The sequence below is a fragment of the Amblyomma mixtum genome, chromosome 3 (genome assembly GCF_055824585.1).
Source record: "Amblyomma mixtum isolate Tamu chromosome 3, ASM5582458v1, whole genome shotgun sequence".
NCBI lineage: Eukaryota > Metazoa > Arthropoda > Arachnida > Ixodida > Ixodidae > Amblyomma > Amblyomma mixtum.
This window is the reverse complement of record NC_143014.1, coordinates 144,094,781-144,115,457: the sequence shown is the minus strand read 5'-3', so window position 1 is coordinate 144,115,457 and position 20,677 is coordinate 144,094,781. Positions and strand designations below refer to the sequence as shown.

At 46.2% G+C, this 20,677-nt stretch overlaps 1 protein-coding gene across 1 annotated transcript; it reads right to left on the bottom strand.

Annotated features, from left to right (window-relative positions):
- Window positions 1–1,621: 1,621 nt before the first annotated feature.
- Window positions 1,622–5,597, bottom strand: LOC149352239 (uncharacterized). Its single transcript, XM_089577131.1, has 5 exons — window positions 5,459–5,597; window positions 4,544–4,605; window positions 3,991–4,083; window positions 3,294–3,320; window positions 1,622–1,800 (listed from the first exon to the last, which is right to left on the bottom strand). The coding sequence occupies exons 1-5, from the start codon at window positions 5,577–5,579 to the stop codon at window positions 1,693–1,695; spliced, it is 411 nt and encodes a 136-aa protein (XP_089433257.1). The 5' UTR covers window positions 5,580–5,597; the 3' UTR covers window positions 1,622–1,692.
- Window positions 5,598–20,677: the final 15,080 nt, after the last annotated feature.

Genomic DNA, 20,677 nt, shown 5'->3' with positions numbered 1-20,677 from the left:
CTTCTTTTGGTAATAATAGTAGGAATATCTCGGGTTTATTGTGTCGAGTAGACATTGTGGCTATAGGATGGACCGTGTAGTGGAGGGCTCCATATTATCGAGGACCAGCTGGGGATTTTCGGCGTGCGAGGAAGCACGCTGGTCTTTGTATTTTTGGAATCAGCAGCCGAGCTCCACAGCCATTCAGCCTTTTTTTTTCTTTGTGGAGCTACATCGTGAGGGGTTTTATTTAGAACCTGCTGTTTGAGATAATGAGCGCCTACAAAAGTAAATGTTGCACTACCCACTGCGGTGGCTCAGTGGTTAGGGCGCTCGGTTACTTATTCGGTGTACGCCTACTGCGCCTGTTTCTGATTTTTCCTTCACTCCCACCTTCCTCCCTTCCTTACGGCGCGGTTCAGGTGTCCATCAAGAAATGAGACAGTTACTGCGCCATTTCCTTTCCTCAAAAACCACCGTCACAACGTTGTTGGATCCTCGCGCTAATATTTCATCTATTTGTGGGAAATGACCCAAAGAAAAGGAAGGCATTCTTAATCGGTGCTTAAATGACTGTAGACACCCAGTTTTATTGCGTGTTTTCTTCTTTCAAATTACGCCACAGATATTAGAATACATGGACCACCGTGTGGTATTCGCCTACTGCCACTAAATAATTTAGAAAACAATTTTTTCTCCCATGCTGTTCCACTTTCATCAACCAAATGATGGTTGTTACATGATTTCAACTTTAGGTCCAGTGAGGCACGAGAAAACTAACAGAAACGCTGATACGTTGTGTTGACTCACTATAGCACTTAAATCAGCCAGCTTCAAGACCTATAGTTACAGCGAACAACGTATCAGCAGTTATATTGCCGTTTTATTGCACCTCACGCGACTTAATTTCCTCTACACGTCACAGCCATCGTTATGTTGGTGAAACCGAAACAGGGTCATGAAGAAATTGAAATATAAATTATTTATTGTGTGTTGGTGAAATACCACGCCATGCTCCGTGTACACCAACGTCTAACACATCGTTTGAAAGAAGAAAGCACGCAAGCAAAAAATTTGGTGTCTTTAGTACTTTACTGAGTTAGAGCAGTCCTAACATTTTGATTAAAGATTTACGCAAATATATAAAAGGGGAGGAGTAATAACTCAAGATTTCACATAAACCTGACGCACAAAGAATTGGCGGTAGTACATTGCAGAAGCGTCAATTAGACTTTTTCCCAGGCACCAGACTTCCTGTAAGTTTGCTGTCGCATATACTGGGTACCATTTTCGCACTTCCCAGCGCAGACAGCTACGGGAGGGTAAATCTACGCGCTAGATCATCTCATTTTGTCCGAAAACAAGAAGTATGCCGAGATGAAAAAAAGTGGCGCTGAACCGGGTCCCGAACCGGTTCGGAACGGTTCCTTTGAATCGTTCCGGTTCGGGTTCAGTTCCAAGATGGCGAAAAATTTATGGGTTCGGTTCGGTTCCGGTTCCGGGCGAAAATTCGGGTTCGGTTCCGGTTTAGTGTCCGGGTTCGGTTCCGGTTCGACACCCTGGTTAGAAAACATTTTTTAAAAAGGCATCGCTTGGAAGTAATCCATCGTAAGAGCTCGGGCAGAAAACAAGAGGCGTGAAAGAAGCTTAAAAGGCCAGTTTATTCAGATCCTTAGCAAGAACTGGTGGTTGGTTCTTCCTTGTGTAGGATGTCTAGGCGTGAGGTGCGGCTTGAGCGGCCTCTGGATGCGCAGCTTCGGCGCTCTGATGCTCAGGCCGGCAGTCGTGAAATGCCTCACGAAGTTGCTTGTTTTGCTCCGTCTGGAATTGCAGAAAACCCTGTAGACGCTCTTATTTCACGAAAGGCGTTTATTTCGGGTGTTAAGTCCATATCAAATACGCTCGTATCCCATGCCATATGCGTTTGCTAATATTGACGATGATTATAATCTCACAAGCCCATACGCTTAGTGAAACTCTACGTGCTTTCTGGTAAACAACATCAACGCTTGCAGACAACGTTTTGGCGCCGCTATAACTGCTCTGGTACATTCAAGTCTAAACGTCGATGTGTTCGTCGTCTGTCCGTGCGGCCGTTGTTACGACAAAAATGTTCCTGTTTAATGAAAAGGATTCAGAACGAACAAAAATTACGCCAGGCAAAAAATTCTGAGGGCACTTAAGTCTGCTTACGTGGAGGAAGGCGAAAGCGTGTGCTTTGAGGACAGGAAAGGTTGGTGCCGATATGGTGCCGCTTTTTGCGGACATGCCCTTGAGGCTGAGCAAACTAATGCTGTCACATTAATAATCACAGTAGATTACGGCACGTAGGAGGAAAGTATGCCATTCAAAAAAGAAATTGGTAAGCCCGAGTACTGTGTAAAAAAATTGTAGCGAGACTGCAAGCATATTCCGGTGACTGCGCCCGGTCACATGCATTCTTTGGCGGCCACGGGGTGTTCATAGCTTTTTTTATATAACGCCACTTCGGCCAGCAAGTACCGTCAAAATATGGCCTTAGCTGCGTCAAAATAGGATGGCCTCAATGAACTAAGGGATGTAGCGGTGCCACGGAGGCACTGAGTGAAAGCGCTTATGTAAATCTTCAGACACTTGATAAGATTCTGAAGATTTACATAAGCACTTTCACTCAGTGCCTCCGTGGCGCCGCTACATTCGCTAGTTCGTTAGTTCATTGTGGCCATCCTATTTTGACGCAACTTCTCCAGCCAGAGTTCTATTGTTGGGAGAAGCAAGATGGTCACGTTTATCGGTAGGGCCTTTCCAAAAAACTCGTCGCTTTCTGATCCCCCCCCCCTCTTCCCGCTCACCGAAAGCACTGAGTATTCTAAAAGGAATAAGTGTGATAAGAAATTTAATTGAATGAGGCTTTTTTTTTCAGCTGCACAGACTTCTTTTGCTGGTAGAGTTCCCCTCATTTTCCTTAATATTGCTTACACTTTATCTTATTATTTCTTTACGCCGCGGTGGCTCGATGGCTTTGGCGTTTGGCTGCTGATCCCGATGTCATGGGTTCGATTCCAGCCGCGGCGGCCACATTTTAATGGAGGCAAAATGCAAAAACGCCCGTGGGCTGGGCGATGTCAGCAGACATTAAATAACCCTAGGGGGTGTAAATTAATCCCGGGCCCTCCACTACCACGTCTTTCATAACCCATGTGCCTCTTCGGGAAGTTAAGCCCCATAATTTAATTTACAATTCTTATTTCCACTTGTGCCCTTTAAAGACACACTATATTCTGAATCCAACACACTGCAGGAGGGCAAATTTCATCCGGCCTCCAAGAACTCACCGAGAAGATGTCGGTCCGGTTGTTTTCCTGGAAAATAGAGATAAGGGTACCTTAAGCACATCGCGTTTCTTTTCAAACAAAAAGCTATTGGCACCCTATTAATGTCTTCCCAAATAGAGATCGATTATATTAGAAAGAACGTATTTCAATCAGCATCCTCCTCGGCTGTCGAGACAACGCTGAAGCCACACGCTTTCACTCATGCACTCATGCCTCGGGCAAAATGTACCTGAAGGCCATCTAGTAAAGGATGCATTTCAGTTATTAAAAAAAATTGCTCCGTTTGGTGAAAATCCCGCATGCAAGTATCTGCCTTGTACGTAGCAGTTTTAACGAGTGTCAGTTTTATGTTTAACTGCAGCGGTACTCTCTGCACCATTAAGGGGCAATTAAACTGGTGCTTCATGTTGCTACTGCTTGTTGGTGAAAGAAGTAATGTCAAGGTTGGCGTTATATAACGCCAAAAGTAAGGCGCCACCCATACGCGAACTGAGATAGTTTCATTATCCTGGGGACATCATGCTGCACCAAAAGGAGGAGCAGCCCCTCATTTCCGTTTGTTACTGCAGCAGCGCATGCTTAATAACCTTTAGCACTAATAACGTTTTCTTTTTCGGGCTGCCTTAGAAGGCATCTTTGTAAAAAGTGCGCCAGAGTTGTCAGTTGCATGTACTAGGCCACTAATATAGAAACGTACCAGAGTGCCATCCCTCTCGCAGAACTTCTGAATGCCGCAGAAGATGTCCTCACAGTGAAGCTGTTCACGCACTTCGTTCAGCTTACCTAGCACCTGCACAGAAAGATAAATACTCAGGTATAAATTGGAAAATTATTTCCAGGTGAGAAACCTTACACTGCAGATAGGATAGAAAAACCGACGCCAAGTTGCATCTTTGATTAAAATAGCAGAGCGAATCTTGACTCTGCACCTTTCAGAATGCGAAAACGAGGAAAATTAATGAAAATTACATGAAGGAGATTGTTAGTTTAAAGATTGATATCACAGAAGAAATTTAAATAGAGTAAACAGGTAAAAAGATTAGAAAAGGCTTCTTTGCACGTGGCTACAGGATGCAATAACGAAAAATTCATTTGTAAGAAGACTATCACATTCACAATGCACACTTATACGTGTGTAAGCATAATGAAGTTTGTAGTATTTGGAACCTAAGCCCTGACTAAATGAGGTAAAGCATGCAGTCAACTGCGGTAAAAAGCTTGTTCCGTTAATTGGCAAGAAAAAAACGCACCTCTTTGTCAACCTTTTCTTCGACACAGTTCACCACGGTCTTCAGTGTTTTAGGTGGGAGCGCTGTAATGGAAATATAACCGTTAGACGGTAGAACTCCATCGATAAAAATGAGATTTTAGAGGTTTCCGTTTTAACTACCGCAGAAAATATCTAGAATATTTTTTTCTCAGAGACGCAAATTCCTGGTGTCTCCTTGAAACGGGTTTTCCTCCAGGGTTATTTTGAGCATTTTAGGTTGATAGTCACATCACATTCTTGAGAGTCCCTTTCTCCATCAGACAAACAATTTTTCAGAATAGAGAGCGGAACAATTTTAAACCCGGGAAAGCAGCAAACATAAACAAGAAAAGTTTATTTCCAGCGAAACAAAAACGGTAGTTAATTGAGCGAGTGAGAACAAGTGTACCCATTACACTTCATCACATCGGTTTACATACTGCTGTACATGCTTACATACACAGGGTACTGTCCCACAGCACTAGATTATGTCAGCGATGGGTCCTTCTCCGAACATAAGATGCTCGAGCACCGACTCCGGCCTTCTTCGCAGTAAAGGCAATCAGGTGCCTGCTACACTTTCCCGGGTAGGTATACATGAGTAGAAACTTTCGATCTTGAGCATGATTTTTTCCGCGCACATGTGCCATTTTTTCCAGTCTCCTTCACTTTCTCGATTTCAAAATTCCTCCAGCGCTTTGTCAACTCCAACATGTGGTAGCAAACCTAATCACACGATATGCTTTCTCGGTTTACTTTCACAACTTTTTCTCTCTCATACTCTCCCTGTAGAAAGATTCTTAATTAGCCTGGGTCACAGGTTGGTATTCAGTGTATCGCTGAGTTCCAGCTTTTATGCTTAATTTTCACAGATGAGGCTACCATTTCAAGAGGAAAGAAAAGGTGTAGGACTCACAGCAGACGGAAGCATGGTGATGGTGATGGCCGCCGGCGTGTTCATGGCCGTCGTCGTGACCTTTCCCCTGGTCTGCGTAGGCGATGGCGCAGAGAATGGCGAGGACGATGATGGCCTTCATAGTGACTCTCTCAAAGTCTTCCTGATCGCTTCTGAAAAGAACGTATCCGGTGCCCCTTTGAGCCAGCTTATAAAGGGTTGGCACTTTACCACCCTTGCCCTCCACGGGAGGCTCCCGCTCAGTGCCGCCAATGGGAGAGAGGCTGGGCATCTGATACAGCACCACCTCGTCACTCACATGTGGCTGAAAGAAGACTCGTTCAATAGATTTATGGTGCTGAAGCTCCGCCCGAAGTTTGGTTTGCGGACAAAAGCGACCGCTAGAGGCGCCACCGGCGCCCGACGATTGGCAATCGGTACAGCGGCCCAGCGGCATATGGTGTGGTCGTACGATAAAGCCTTTTACGCGCATGCTGTTATTTGGTCTTTTAATTACACACGAGGGATTGAAGCAGACGTACTGTATCCGCTACATCTCCGTAATCCTAGCCCTCTTGACACTTGTGTAGAGAAAGAGCACTGCCGGCAGAGCCACGGCTAGCTCCGTATCCGTGATCGTCCGGCTGCTGCGTAGAGACCTTTCATGCTTTATGCGATAATTAATGTCGAAAATGGTGGTGCGGTCATTAACGGCTTGCGATACCGTTTTGGTCAAATGAACAGTCCGCTTCGTGACAAATGCGGCTCGATCGAAACTGTGGAACCAATCCTGCATGAGTGCTCCGCGCATGCTGACGAGCGTGCGTACTATGAACATTGCATAAAGAAGCTCTCTCCAGTGCCTCTAACAATGGACAGTGTTTTAATAAGGTGCCTTAGTCTGCCTTGAGCAATAGAAACATGCAATGAACTTTCAATGTGCTAGTGCCGTTCCACGAGCTTGAGCATTGTGTGTTTGTCTGCTTGTCTGCCTGCCTGTTTGTCTGAAGCCGGTGTGACAGGCTGCTCACCTGTCCACCGGTGGTGGGCAACGTGTCCGCCGTGTCAAGCGGCAGTCCATTTAAATCCTGAGAGGCTGCTGGGAAGAGCAACCTGGGTCGCAACCCAACCCAAGTCCCACCGATGGCAACATCGGCCATAGCACCTGCCTTCTGCCACTGCGCCACTGCTCACCTGCCCACCCTGTGGCTTACTTGCCAAGGTGTAGCCGGTGGCAAGCAGGCGAGAAACTGTGGCACTAATTAGGCGGTACCGCTCCTAAGCGCACCGAGATAAGCGGAATGAGCAGCAGCGGTTATCAGGAGAACGTGATTTTAATGATGTTTGCACAGTAGCTAAACGAAAGAAGAAGTTGGGTTGGTGAATAGGTGATAACCTGGTACCATATAGTAGGTCGTAGCTCCAACCGACAATTGATGTCATGCTAGCGCACATATCCCCATTTGGACAAATTACTCAAATCGACTGACTTTTTTGTTTGCGCATTTAAATTACATTGGATATCTCGACAAGCCCTAATTTTACCTTGGTTGTTACTCTCATGCATTGTTCACGAACTGAACTTTGTCAGCCCATTTGTCATACTATGCACTTCATCATTTCATATGTTACATCATTACTCGCTGATGCACCTTAGTACGCCTTTGATGGTCGCATTTTAACTTTTCCCCTTTTAATTTCCTTCATTTAACTTTTCCGCACCGCTTTCCTTCCGTCTCTATCTCCTAAATTCCCTTCCAACGCAGAGCAGCATGCCAGCGATTTTTAAACGTCAGCTAAATTCTCTGTTTTTCATTAAAGGGTTTCTCTTGCTCTCTCTCACACAAATGCGCACGTACGGCGAATCAGAGAAGCCAGCAATTTATTTTCGAAGAATGGCGCATCTCCACTTTTCTCGCAATTAGGCGTCAGACGGGAAAAGATAAAGTTCACACGTTTTTGCCGTTTCCCATATAGCCGGAGCGGCCGCGCGTCACGCAACAAGTGAAGTTATCGATCACAGCGCGCGCTCGTTTTACAACACAGGCATTCACGTACACCTACACTGCACCTGATAAAACGCCAGAACAAGAAAACGACGCAACAACGCATTGAAAAACGTCGCTTTGTACGCATAGGTGGTCGGTTTAGGTTTATTGTGGTTTAACGTCCCAAAGCAACTCAGGCTATGAGGGACGCTGTAGTGAAGTGCTCCGGGAATTTCGACCACCTGGTGTTCTTTAACGTGCACTGACATCGCACAGCACACGGGCCTCTAGAATTTCGCCTTCATCGAAATTCGGCCGCCGCGGCCGGGATCGAACCCGCGTCTTTCGGGTCCGCAGCCGAGCGCCGTAACCACTGAGCAATCGCGGCGGGGCATCGGTGGTCGCCCGCCTGCTCAGACGCTCCGATGGCAGCGCCGCCGCACGGCTGCTTTGGGGGCGTACCAAGCTGCCCCATTGAGTGACGGAACAGTTTCACGACCATAAAGCTAGCGACGAACTCTGCTGAAACGCACAGACCGCGTGCGTTCTTGTCTTGGCGCCAGCGGAAGCAGTTGCTATGGGGGAGCAGTTGCATCATATGGATATTAGAGGCGCTGTATGCTGGCTGGGCATAGAAAAATACTCTCCCTTCGGCATATCACTGGGGCAAGTATCTTCTTTTCCGCCCATCGCTATCGCATTTTCGCTATATTTCTTTTGGTTTTAAGTCGTCGGCTTGACCTCCCTTTTTATCGTTTCTAGTCCCCTCCTGTCTTCCCTTGGCGACTGGGAATTCTGAAGGGCTGGATGTTCTTTTCGCTTTCGTTGTGGTTTTGTGTACTTGCTGTTAACGGGCGCAGATACGGGCCTCCGCTGGGACCCACAGCTGTTTCTTGTTTTACCCTCCCACAACAAATAGCGCTGACTCGCTCGAAATGTGGGTGCCACGTGGCATCGGAAGCAGGCTGATAAAATAGAACACGAGTGCAGAACTCTGCTCAAACTAACAAAGTTAATGATTGGTCCTCGTGTTTCCTGGCCTTGAAGGAAGCACTTACGGCGCAGTGACATTAAAGTCTACTAACAAGCATGTTTGTCATGAGACAATTTCGGGGGATGAGTCTTCTGCAGAACTGACACTGCCAGCTTTTTCTAACAATGAATTCGACCATGGCGTGGGTGTAATTGGTGCCCTAAATTTTGATGTATCTTGCCACGATTAGAAGGAACTCGAGTGCCCCAAAATGGTACAAATTAAACCCCACAAAAATGTGTTTTTCCTGGCAATTCATGGTGCATTTTATGTTGAAACCTGCTCTAGAAAATATACGTCAAAACATCCGCGCTAAAATTACGATCTAGTAACACTTTTCAGCAACTACTGCTGCCGATTCATGCAAGGGTAAGTATCAATAGGACTCGTTGCCGTCAGAAACAGAGCATTCGTGGTGCAATGTCAAAGTGCTCTTTGCTGCCTTCTTAGAGTATTGCCTACGAGTGCTCAGAGCAAATAAAAATTAAAAATTAAAAAGTGACACTAATTGGTAGGCTACGTAGTATTAACTTATGACGGCTATACGTTTCGTGTCAATTCCTCCAATCACAGTCATGCGAACTTTGATTACAGACCCAATGTGTAAAGAGTGGCCATGCAGGCAGCGATTTAAACTAAAGGGGGTGCTCTTTTTGTCACTGAAAACATCTTCCCCTTTTGCGCCATCTCGCTTTATGGATTAGTACCCCCACTTCTCAATGGGTATAAAACACACAAACTTTATGCCTGCGTTTGTTGCGCTAAAAGATGTTTCTACTTCCTTTTCTTTTCTGTGTCTTTTCTTGTCCGTCGTCTCTGCACGCTGCCTCCTATAGCAATGAATCTATACCAACTAGCCCAAGTAGCCGTTCTAACACAATCCGTCTTGTATCACCCAGCCGAACACCAACCCTCTGCTTTGAGATTGTCAAGAATTTATAGCTGTTATGGCTGATACTGCAAGCTTGGTTTAAAAGCATTCCTTTGCTTCGATTCAGCATTCATGCGTTCAGCGACGCCTACTGGGTGATCATGACTCTGCTCGGGGGGCTCATGGATCCGCCGCTCACCGAGATGTGAGGTAATGATGAAGGATGGAGAGAAGTGAATTTGAATTCACGTGGGATATGTTGATTACATTATTACTGCCCACAAATCATTGCAGCGTGCTCCTTAAAGACTGTAGGGAGTTTAGCATAGGATTTCGATAAAATCTGATGCAACTTTGTTGGTGATGTTGGTAAACCAGAATTGAGTTGTTATTTATCACCTAGGATGAATGGGAATCTCATACGTGTTTAAAATTAATACACAAGCTGTGAACCACACGATAGGCGAAAACGTAAAAGAGGTAAATAAACACACGAAGCGACACGTGGGCTATGAGGGACATCACAGTGGAGGGCTCCCTATTAATTTAAACCATCTATGGTTCTGTAACGTGCGCTCAAAGCGCACAGCCCACGAGCGCCTTACTACACTACAACAAGCTACCTGCCATGGTTAGCAGGTGAAGGTTTTAGCCGTCATGCGAGTTTTCGCCGTAAAGACCCTTCTAATGCTTTCGCGTTAGAATTCGCACAAGCGATGTCTCTATTGGACGGTCATGACCCGAGTACTTGGGAGCAAAAAACTGCGGCGCCAGACGCTTGCATTTCTCTATAGTTATGTTAAATAGAATTCAGCGCAAAAAACGGACAAGGGACGAAGTAAGGGACACAGAGACGTTCACGAGCGCTAACTACCAACTGTTTATTCATGCTGAAGTACAGGGGATATATAGGAAGGGAATGGAGAGCATGCGCGTAGAGGTACAGATAATGCACATTCGTCAAGCGAACAAGTTAATGAAAAAACCGAATCTAAAAAAGCACTTTAAGCTGAGTATATGTATACAGACGTGTCACTGACACAACGTTCGAACAGCTTTTTGAACAGCTTTTTATCAAAAAGTATACGTGTACAGACGTGTCACTGACACAACGTTCGGACAGCTTTTTGAACAGCTTTTTATCAAAAAGCTGTCCGAACGTTGTGTCAGTGACACGTCTGTACACATATACTCAGCTGAATGTGTTTTTTTAGATTCGTTTTTTGATTAACTTGTTTGCTTGACGGATGTGCATTATCTGTACCCCTACGCGCATGCTCTCCATTCCCTTCCTATATATTCCCTGTACTTCAGCATGACTGAACAGTTGGTAGTTAGCGCTCGTGAACGTCTCTGTGTCCCTTACTTCGTCCCTTGTCCGTTTTTTTTTGCGCTGAATTCTATTTAACATGCTTCACCAACTAGCCCGGCAGCTTGCTCTCTATAGTTACGTATGCGACAAGCCTGTCCACTTTTTCTTCGGTGGATAGCCACGCTTCTGTACGCGACGCCATTTCAAGACCGATGCTGTCCCACGCCACAAGTGAATACGGTGTGAACCCTTCTTTTCTGCCGCTTCCACAAACGACAACATCCACGCAGTCATCTTGAGGCCGGATCGCAAGCGCAGGGACACGACGCATTGGGCTCCGACGTAGCTGGAAACTGCAAGGCCGCTGAAAAAAGCGATGCTGGCAGCGGCAGCCCGTGTTCGCCTGTGTGGTCCTCAGACGACGTCAGCAGTGTGACACAAAGCGCAGGGCGGAACGATCTAGTGGCGTATTCCAATCGGCGATCCGGAGCAGCTCTCCGAATACGCGATAAAGCAAAATATCTTGGGAATCTAGGAGTCATTCTGTCGCAGTCCAATCAGAATACCGTACCTGAATCGAGATAAGCCATCGAAACAAGCTATTCGGTTTCGCTGATCAAGAAAACTTGCTCCGCATCGCCGGTTGGAATACGCCATAAATCAGAGGCACTCGCAGATGCTTCGTTACGGGGTTACTTATTTTGACTCGTAACGCCTACTACTAATTTCAGTGCGGATGCGCTCATATGAACACCAACACCGACCAAGATGCTTGTCGGCCAGGTACGTAGGTTCGTAAATAAAAAGAAATCAAAGGAATACCCAGAACTGGGATTCGAACCCGTGGCGGCGCGAACGGATCAGCTTCGCACGCCGCTGCGCTAGAGCACTAGGCTTTCGCCGCAGCCGGTCACACCTCTTGTTAACTTGCACTCGCGCGCTGGGCATTGAACATCATCGTCTTCTATCTGCGGCACAGTCAGATCATATATGCTTAACCTTGATTAACCTGAGTCTGATATCGTCGCCATACCTGCTCACGACCCAGCAAAGCAAAACCACGAGCCAACCAGGCTAAATACATATAGTAGTAAGGTGGAAAGCGCTCGTGTTGTGTCTTCTCTTTTACTTCGGTCCTCGTTTTTGGCGCTAACTTCATCATAAATACATATTCTTTCGCACGCGATCTGCACAGGATGTCCTGCTTTAACTCAATCGGGCTGTTCTCGACCCCGTCGAATGCCCTCACAATGACAAGGTCGTACTCGCCTTGGATTTGAAGGGAGCATTCAACAACGTTACCCACAAGATCATTCTCACCCACCTCTCTCAAACTAACTGCGGCAGAAACGCCTTTCAATACATTCGGCAATTTTTAACCGACAGACAATCTTACATTCCAATCCAGGATGGCCCTTTTCATTCAGGAACAAGGGGTGCACCACAGGGCGCGGTGCTCTCTCCCCTGTTATTCAATCTGGCTATGATGCACCTACCGGCCCAGCTGGGCACTGTCGCCGGTGTGCAGCATGCGCTGTACGCCGATGACATCACCCTGTGGGCCACACAGGGTTCCCTCGGAGACATTGAGGCCAACCTGCAGGAGGCGGCGACCATAGTGGACCGCTATGCTCGCCGCTGCGGCCTCCAATGCTGCACCCAAAAGGCTGAATTTGTGCACATACGGCCCTCATCAAAGTGCTCAGCCAAAATTTCATTGTCTCTTGAGAAAGGTCCAATCCCTGAAAATGCTGAAGTCCGGGTACTGGGGCTCTTTATACATCAAGACAGACGGTCAGAAACAACATTGGCCAAACTCCGTCAGGTGGGGGACCAGGTGGGCCGCTTGGTCCGCCGGGTTTCTAACAAGCGCGGGGGGTTACTATGTAAGGACGCCTTGCGGCTGGCGCATGCATTTGTAACCTGTCGAATTCTATATTCGACCCCATACCTCCGCCTGCGGAGGCAAGACGAGGATTCACTCGAAGTCATCCTCCGCAAAATTATTGAGCGGGCTTTAGACCCCTCCGTCAACACCTCCAACAAGCGCCTCCTGGGGCTGGGCGTGGTGAACACATTTCAGGAGCTCCGGGTAGCCCACTTGACCCACCAATACACACGTTTCTCGAAGACATCGTCGGGTCGCCGCCTCCTTGCCCGACTACACATCCAACACACCACTCTCATGGAAGAGCGCGTACGTATTCCATCCCAGTGGAGATGCGCCCTCCACGTGCGCCCTCTTCCCACGAACATGAACTGTGATGACCATAATGGCCGGCGCCTGGCGCGGGCGGAAGCCCTGGCCCGCCGCTATGGATCGAAACCCGGCGTATTCTACGTTGATACCTCCGGCCCCCACCATGGGGGATGGTACTCGGCCGCAGTCATCCACCAATCCAAAACAGTGAACGGACTTACTTTCCGAGCTCGTGACATAACACACGCGGAGGACGTCACCATTGCGTTGGCTGCATCTGATCCGACTTCAAAAACAATTATTTCCGACTGGCGAGGGGCTTGTCGGAACGTCGAGCAGGGCTGGGTACCGTACCTAGCCTACCCCATTCTCCAAAACAGCGTCTACACCGGGGACCCCGCTCCCATGCGTATCGTTTGGGCTCCTGCTCACATGGGCCTTGAGGGAAATGAGGCAGCTGACGCCGCAGCCCGCACGCTCTCTCATCGGCCATTTCCCTCCGACCCCGACGATAAGGAACTCGAATTTATTCCAGCTTACACCTTCAAAGACATTGTTTTACTCTATCAATATGGCCACGCTCTTAAGGGCACAGGGTAAGGTCTCTCAAAGGTCTCTCAAAGGTCTCTCAAAGGTCTCTCAAAGGTCTCTCAAAGGTCTCTCAAAGGCCTCTCAATGGCAGAGGAGCGGCTTCTCCTTCGCCTGTATACCAATACTTTGTGGTTCCCGGCAGCTCTGAAACCCTTCGACCCTTCTTTCTCGGGCAGCTGTCCGCACTGTGCAGAGAAGTCCTCGGACATCTACCACATGGTGTGGGCCTGCTCCTCCAACCCTGCTGTCCCACCTCACCCCAACCCAACCCGGGAGGACTGGGACGCGACCCTGCTCGGCTGCTCTGACCTGCAGGCCCAACGGGCCTTGGTCGCGCGAGCCCGGGCGGCGGCCAGCGCCACTTGGGTCCCGAACTAGGGACCTCCACCTAGTACTTGTAAGGGCTGGCCCCCTCTGGGCCAGCTCGTACATAACCTCTTGAAGTGTATGTGTATATAAATGTTTTTCACCACCACCTGCTCGGTGTAACTGCGCGAAAACCCTACCATTTTTTTCATCAATTCTGTATTCTCAGCTAGACGGTTTGGAGGAGGAACTACAATTCTGCAAACACAGCATGCCTTCTAAAATAAAATTGTGAAAAGCTAATTATGGGTTTTAATAATTAGCTAACTAATTAAAACATTCTGCCACTTTGCTGTTGCCCACCGTGGATCCCAATAAAGGCCCGGGGCTGAAAGGACTCTAATGCAAGTTGCCTTTTTAACAGTTTGGAACCCTCTAAGAAAAAAAAAATCCGGTATGAAAGAATCGAGAGAAACAACTCGTTCCTGCACAAAGCTGAAGGCCCCACACGAAAATTAGCGGATGCTCTGTGCTTATTCCAGAGAAGTGTTTTAGTTGAAGTGTTGATCATAAACCTCTTTGAAATGCTTGTTATTTACGACATGGTTGGAAGTGAGGATAAGATAGAAAAGTACCTTTTAGATGCGAGAAGCCAAAACATGGGTACTGACCTGGCACTTATTCGGCACGTTGTATCAAGCGCTATCCGGTATAAATGCCGTGCTCTTGCGCGTTTAATATGCCTGCTACTGTTTTCGCGGTGTTTAAGGCAGGCAGGTCTTGGACACTCGCGCTGCTTAGGAGATTGTTAGTGCACGCGACGAATTAGTAGTAAAAGACGAGAAAAAAATGGGAGGGGTTTAATGTATACTGGTAAAGCGAGTAGACGTACGAAAGCAGTTGTCTATTCTTTAATTGGAGTGGGCACTAAAGCTCCTCCTTCAGGGTATGACGCGACATCTTAGAAATTGTGTTTCTGATTCTCTTTGTGAACTATTATTGCATTTTCCATTGTTTTTGTCGTCTTTGTAGTGACAAATGGAGGTTTCAGTGGCCACGCCAAGCTGCCCAGAACAGCTATTAGCCCTGAAAACCTTCCAGTGCTACCTGGAGAATAAAAATTTAATTCAATTCAATTCACTATTTAATGGGTACATGCTCATATATGCAGAATTGGTCATTTTCTACTTAGCATTCAAAGATGACGGCAATACCTCATACCACCTGTACAGTAGTGGCGCAGCAGTTAAGACATGCCCCACTGCACTGACAGATGGCTGTTTCTATCACGGCCACCGGTACGGATTGTGCGACCCATGTTGTCCTTCCCGAGCAACCTCTCGCGCAGCTGGCGTCTAAACTTACCTGAGCTTAGCCGATTTACCACCCGAGCTCATGCGAGCTACTCTGATAAGCTCGGGTAGTAACTGGGGTTGCTAGGCAACGGCACAAGACTATATTGTACGTACGTACAGGCGCGGCCATAAGTAAAAGGAGCACGCTATTGCGCTCGAAGTGCAATCACGCTTTCTCCACTGGTAATGAAGAAGTGTTGTTTGTCTGCAAGAAAGCCCACCAACCTCCTCTACCAGCATGCGCGCATCACTGCTGGAAATTTCAATTAGGTGACGCGTGAAAAATATTCGAAGACAGTTGCGTGCTCCGTTTACTTTTGTCCGCGCCTGTACGTACGGTGAACGTTTAGAGATTTTTAAAGCATTTACATTTAGAGAATGTTTAGGGATTTTATAAAGAGGGCGTCGATAGTTTCTTGAATGTCGCCTTCACTGAATGTGTATTCGGCTCGGCGGGCACAAGATAAGGACATAGCGGTCAGAGTTATTTAATTAATGAGGGGAATTTTGCTAACTATCTTTTTAATTCTTCACTTTATGCCGCATATTGCAATCACAATGTTGAAAACTCTAATGATTCAAGGCTAATACAATTTGTAGCACATGCTTAAGTCGAACAGAAATTAAGATATTCACGATTGAATTTTCAGTCTTTTCGAATCCGATTCGTAAACTGGACGCTCATAGTGCACCGGAGATCTCACCTACAAGACTACGTAAGAGACTGACGAAATGGTGACAACACCTGTTTGTGGTTGCGTGCCTACACGGGACCTAGCCTAGCTGCGAGTGCGGCAGGCAGGCGTCCGAGATGTGTGCATTGTCTCTGCTGCCGTGGGCAGCACGCGCTCTTCTTTCGTCATTGGCGTTGAACTTTGTGCATGTTTTTTTGCCGTCAGCGGCCTCGAATAAGCGGCACGCGAAAACGCGCAATTTTTTCTTTCCGCTCAGGATCAGGCAATAAAGGAACGGTGTGCGTGCTGTTGTCTTGCGATTGATTACACTTTTCACCTAAAATAATTGCAAAAACAATCAAGTGATGACTGCTTTCGTGTCGTATCTTCGAGGCTAAGTTTTATGCACCAGTAATTCTCAAATTTATTGCCATTGCAAAAGCAATCAAATGATGTCTGCTGTCCTGTCGTATCTTCGAGGCTATGTTTTATGCACCAGTAATGCTCAAATCGATTGCCTTCTACCCTGACACATGCCATGAATCTCTCCTTCATAGACTGTAGCACTTTTTTCACAACCTGCGGAGGTACATTCACACATGCCATGGTGATTCTTTCTTTGAGATCTGCCACATCTTCGGGTTCAGTTGCGTAGACTTTGTTCTTGAAGTTAGCCGAAAGAGATAAATCTAATGGAGTTAGATCGGGTTACCTAGGTGGCCAGAACATGGGTACACCGCGCCCTATCCACTGACCGGTGAAGTTACTGTCGAGCCAGTCCCTCGCACGCGACGAGAAGTGCGCAGGCTCCCCGTCGTGCTGAAACCACGAGCCGTGGACTTGAGGGGATGTCAGGCATGAAATCGCTAACAGCACCACTTGAATGGTTGCCATGTGTGAGTTTGCTGTTAGGTTTTCTTCTAGGATGTACGGCCACACTACTCGATCCCAGTAAATGCCACCCACACCAGACATTCACTGACAAGCGGACTTGGTGGTTGTGGCCGAAAGTTACTACTCCAGGTGGTCGCAATCATCCGGAACCCTCCACTGCGGCGTCCCTCATACCTGAGTCGCTTTGGTACGTTAAACCGTATAAAAAACAAACCTAACCTGACCTCACTCTAGCCAACGGCTTCGGCCGATTTTCATGACATGGCAGTAAATCCATGGTTAATCATCCAAGCGCCGCCGCGGTGGCTCAGCGGTTATGGTGCTCGGCTGCTGACCCAAAAGACGCGGGTTCGATCCCGGCCGCGGCGGCTAGAATTTCTTTGGAGGAGAAATTCTAGAGGCCCGTGTACTGTGCGATGTCAGTGCACGTTAAAGAACCCCAGGTGGTCGAAATTTCCGGAGCCCTCCACTACGGCGTCTCTCATAGCCTGAGTCGCTTTGGGACGTTAAACCCCATAAACTAAACTAAACTAATCATCCAAGCCTTACAGGAAACTAATCTAGCTTGACTTGGGATAAGCCACCTATTAACCGTGACGTCGTGACCGGGTCTATGTCATTCCCTCGAGGGCCTGCTTTGAGGGCATCAACTGTTTAGTTCTCGTATTGCGACCACAGGCGGCGTCGTGCCGGAAGAGCTTTTATTTAGTTGTGATAAACTGAAGTGTATTTCTTGCTTGCGACACTCCGCTCATTCTTTCTGTCACTGAAAGAACAATGAAAGCAAACGCTTCAGATAAAAATTTTAGGATTGAAAAGAACAAAATGTGGCCGGGGACGAAATACACAAGAAGCCAGATGGCGCGCGATCGTGGTGGCAGCGATGAAGTGCCGCTGAATCATCGTGATAGCCAGAAGAACACAATTTTTAGTGGCTCTTCTGCATGTTGTTGAGTCGTTTGGCTTGTTACGAAGGTGGCTTGTTACGACAAATAACGTTGTCAGTATCTTTACATGCCGACGGAAAACTCCTTCACCAGGTAACGGCTCTTCTTGTGTTGATGACAGCCTGCGAGCAGAAGGCGCGCCGCTAGTAGACGAAGCTTGACGAGGAAGTGAGGTCTCTTAATCTGTACCATGGCGTTTGCCTAAAGACAGAGAAGCAATGCCTCAAGATGTACAACTGTACTTCGTAACCAACGACCTCGTTGTCTCAATACGCTCCTGGCTGGCGAAATTTGTTAATTCTCTTTTGATACCAATTTTATCTCGTGCTTAATATCCAGCAATATATGGCGTACATCTGAAGGCTACTGGCCTTATTCTGGAAAAACCAAAATTCCAAGCATGAATTCGGCGTACGTTTATAGGTTTTGTTTTTAGCTTTAAACCTACACCTATAACCTAAATTTGGTAGGTACAGTGCAAGAGGTTTAACTGCAGAATTGTATCGTGGAAGAAGGTTATTACGGCGGGATCAGGGCTTCTACACTGTTCGTTCTGTAAAATCTTCTTCAATAATGGTAATATATGGGCCTTTTTACTGCTATTATTCCAGCATTTTATTATCATCTGAGAACCTCTTTATGTTTAGTTTGAAACTAAACCAATTGTTATGGGGTAACAAATATTTCGTAATTTAATCATTACAACAACCTACCAATCAACCATTTACCGTTACTGCAACGTACACGGCAATTGCATAACGTCATTTTTAATGTTAGTAAAATCTGTTTAAATCTGACCGCCAGAACCCTATTTGAAACTACTCTATGTGTGCATTATTATCAAATATGTCAGATGCGGGACTAAAGCGCAGATAATACAAAGTTTTTGATGTCTTTAGCCCTGTGGTCAAAGAGCGACTGGGGAGTATCAGCTGTGGTGTTCCCAAAAAATAATTGAATCGGATACAGTGAAAAGCTCGAACAGTCTAAAACCAATCCTAAATTTATGAAAATTGTTCTAGTAGTAACTTCAAAATTTAGCTGGAATAAATTTTCCAGTACTATTCACCGAGTGTTTACAAGAAGTATTAAGAGAAGTAGACTGGGGCGAGTTGGCGATAAAAGCTATAAAGAATTCCGTCGCAATTTCTGCTTTGCTGACAAATATTTTTTGCTAGGCAACACAGGGGTCGAATAGGAAGGCATGATCGAAGACCTAGATAGGCAAAGTGGATCTAAAAATTAATAGCAAGAATTCTACTAGGAAGATACCTTTGACCTGCGGTAGGGCTTACATAGGCCAGACTGGGCGGTGTGTCAATGACCGGGCGGGGGAACATTTGCGGGCGTTAAGGGGTGGAGGGATACATTTGTCAGACTGTAGATTGGCAGATTGTGCGAACTGCAGGCCGTGCGAGATGCGGCTGAAGGAGATAAAGATACTTGGCAGAGGCGGTGATAAGACGGCACGTGAATTATTAGAAGCCTTTCACATCAGGAAGAGGGGGCATGACTGTGTGAGTGACACGTCGGTGAATCTTTTGCAGGCAGAATACAGATATCTTGAGCACGCATTGTGAAATGTTGCTTTACTGCGCATGTCTCGTTATATGTATATATTTTTTCTCTCTTACCTGCGAATAAATCAGATGAAGTTAGCGCCTGTCCTGTGTGTTTCCTCTTCTTGTGTGCGTGTTCTTGTGCGCTTAAATTCAATTCAAAATTCTACTGTAATGTTCAAACGTCTGAGAAGACAGCGACCGTTTACGATAGAGAGAGAAGCATTAGAAGTGATATGGGTGTACTACATGTGTACGTAGGGCAGCTATAGGGGCAATAGATCCAGACCACAAGCGTGTAACAACTAGGAGAATAGGAAGTGCGTGGAATGCATTTGGCAAGCACTCTGAGGTGATGAGTAACAATCTACCAATATCCCCCAAGAGAGAAGTATACGGGGTGCCTCACCTAACTTGAGCCAATGGTTAAAAAAAAAAGTGGAGCACTGCAGCTGCATGAAACCAGCGTCATATTCTTTCCAATCAGGTATCGCTCGTTAGAGTATGTTTTAAAATTCGGTCTAATTAGTTAATTACCTAAGATAGGCAAAATTGTTCATTATTCACTCTAGTTGCCGTGTTCGGCGTAGTCCCTTCATCATGGAGGATGTCTAGGGAGCTTCCATTTATTAAGTCATGCAATAAGCATCTAACTAATGGCCGATATCTCTAATTACTCATTCCTGCAGAATACTAGAGCACATAACATATAAGCAAATTCTAAAATTTATTGAATCAACTATCATTCTTTCCAATATTCAGAATGATTCAGACGCGGATTTAGCCCAACACAACTTGTTGAGTTCACGCATGACAGCTTGTAACCCGGATAAAGGATTTCAGATTGACGCTATAATCATAGATTTTTCCAAGGCCTTTGATACAGTACTTCATTAAAAACTATTCTCCACACTAAATGCCATTCTTAACAACCCTATTTGTTGAACTGGATAGCAAGGTTTTTTTTTCACCGTTCCCAGTTTTATAAGCTTTGACTCGGTCAATTCTTCGGTAGTAGACATGGTATCAGGCGTGCGTCAATGATCGCTCCTTGATCCTCTTTTTTTTCTTATTTATATTACCGATTTGCCTCTCCAGATTTAATCTAAAATCAAAATGTATGCTGACGACTGTCTTTTATAATTTCATATCGCTTTTATCTTCGCCTTAATGAATCATTCATCAGATTTTCCACGGGGATCCGTTATGTCCTTCACGAATAAAACTTTCCTGTTCTTTTTAGCTAAGAATTAAAGGATAATTATGTTTAACACGTTGTTGAATATAAATTATCTTGGTCTCATATTGAACACAAACTGAACTTTGAACTTCATCCTGGTCGAGACACATTGATTCCATAACGAGTGAAGCTCTACAAAAAGTTAGCTATTTGCGTCATAAGCTGGCTAATACTCCGCGCGAGACTAAATTCCTATTATATAAAACAGCTATGTGCCCTATACTTCAATATGCTAGTTGCATCTTGAATCCTTACAAGAAGTACGTAGGG

Coding starts and splice junctions, on each gene's coding strand:
- LOC149352239 (XM_089577131.1), bottom strand. CDS start 5,579: ATGAAGGCCATCATCGTCCTCGCCATTCTCTGCGCCATCGCCTACGCA. Junction 4,606..5,458: donor TCACCATGCTTCCGTCTGCT/GTGAGTCCTACA, acceptor TTTCCATTACAG/CGCTCCCACCTAAAACACTG. Junction 4,084..4,543: donor AAGAAAAGGTTGACAAAGAG/GTGCGTTTTTTT, acceptor CTTTCTGTGCAG/GTGCTAGGTAAGCTGAACGA.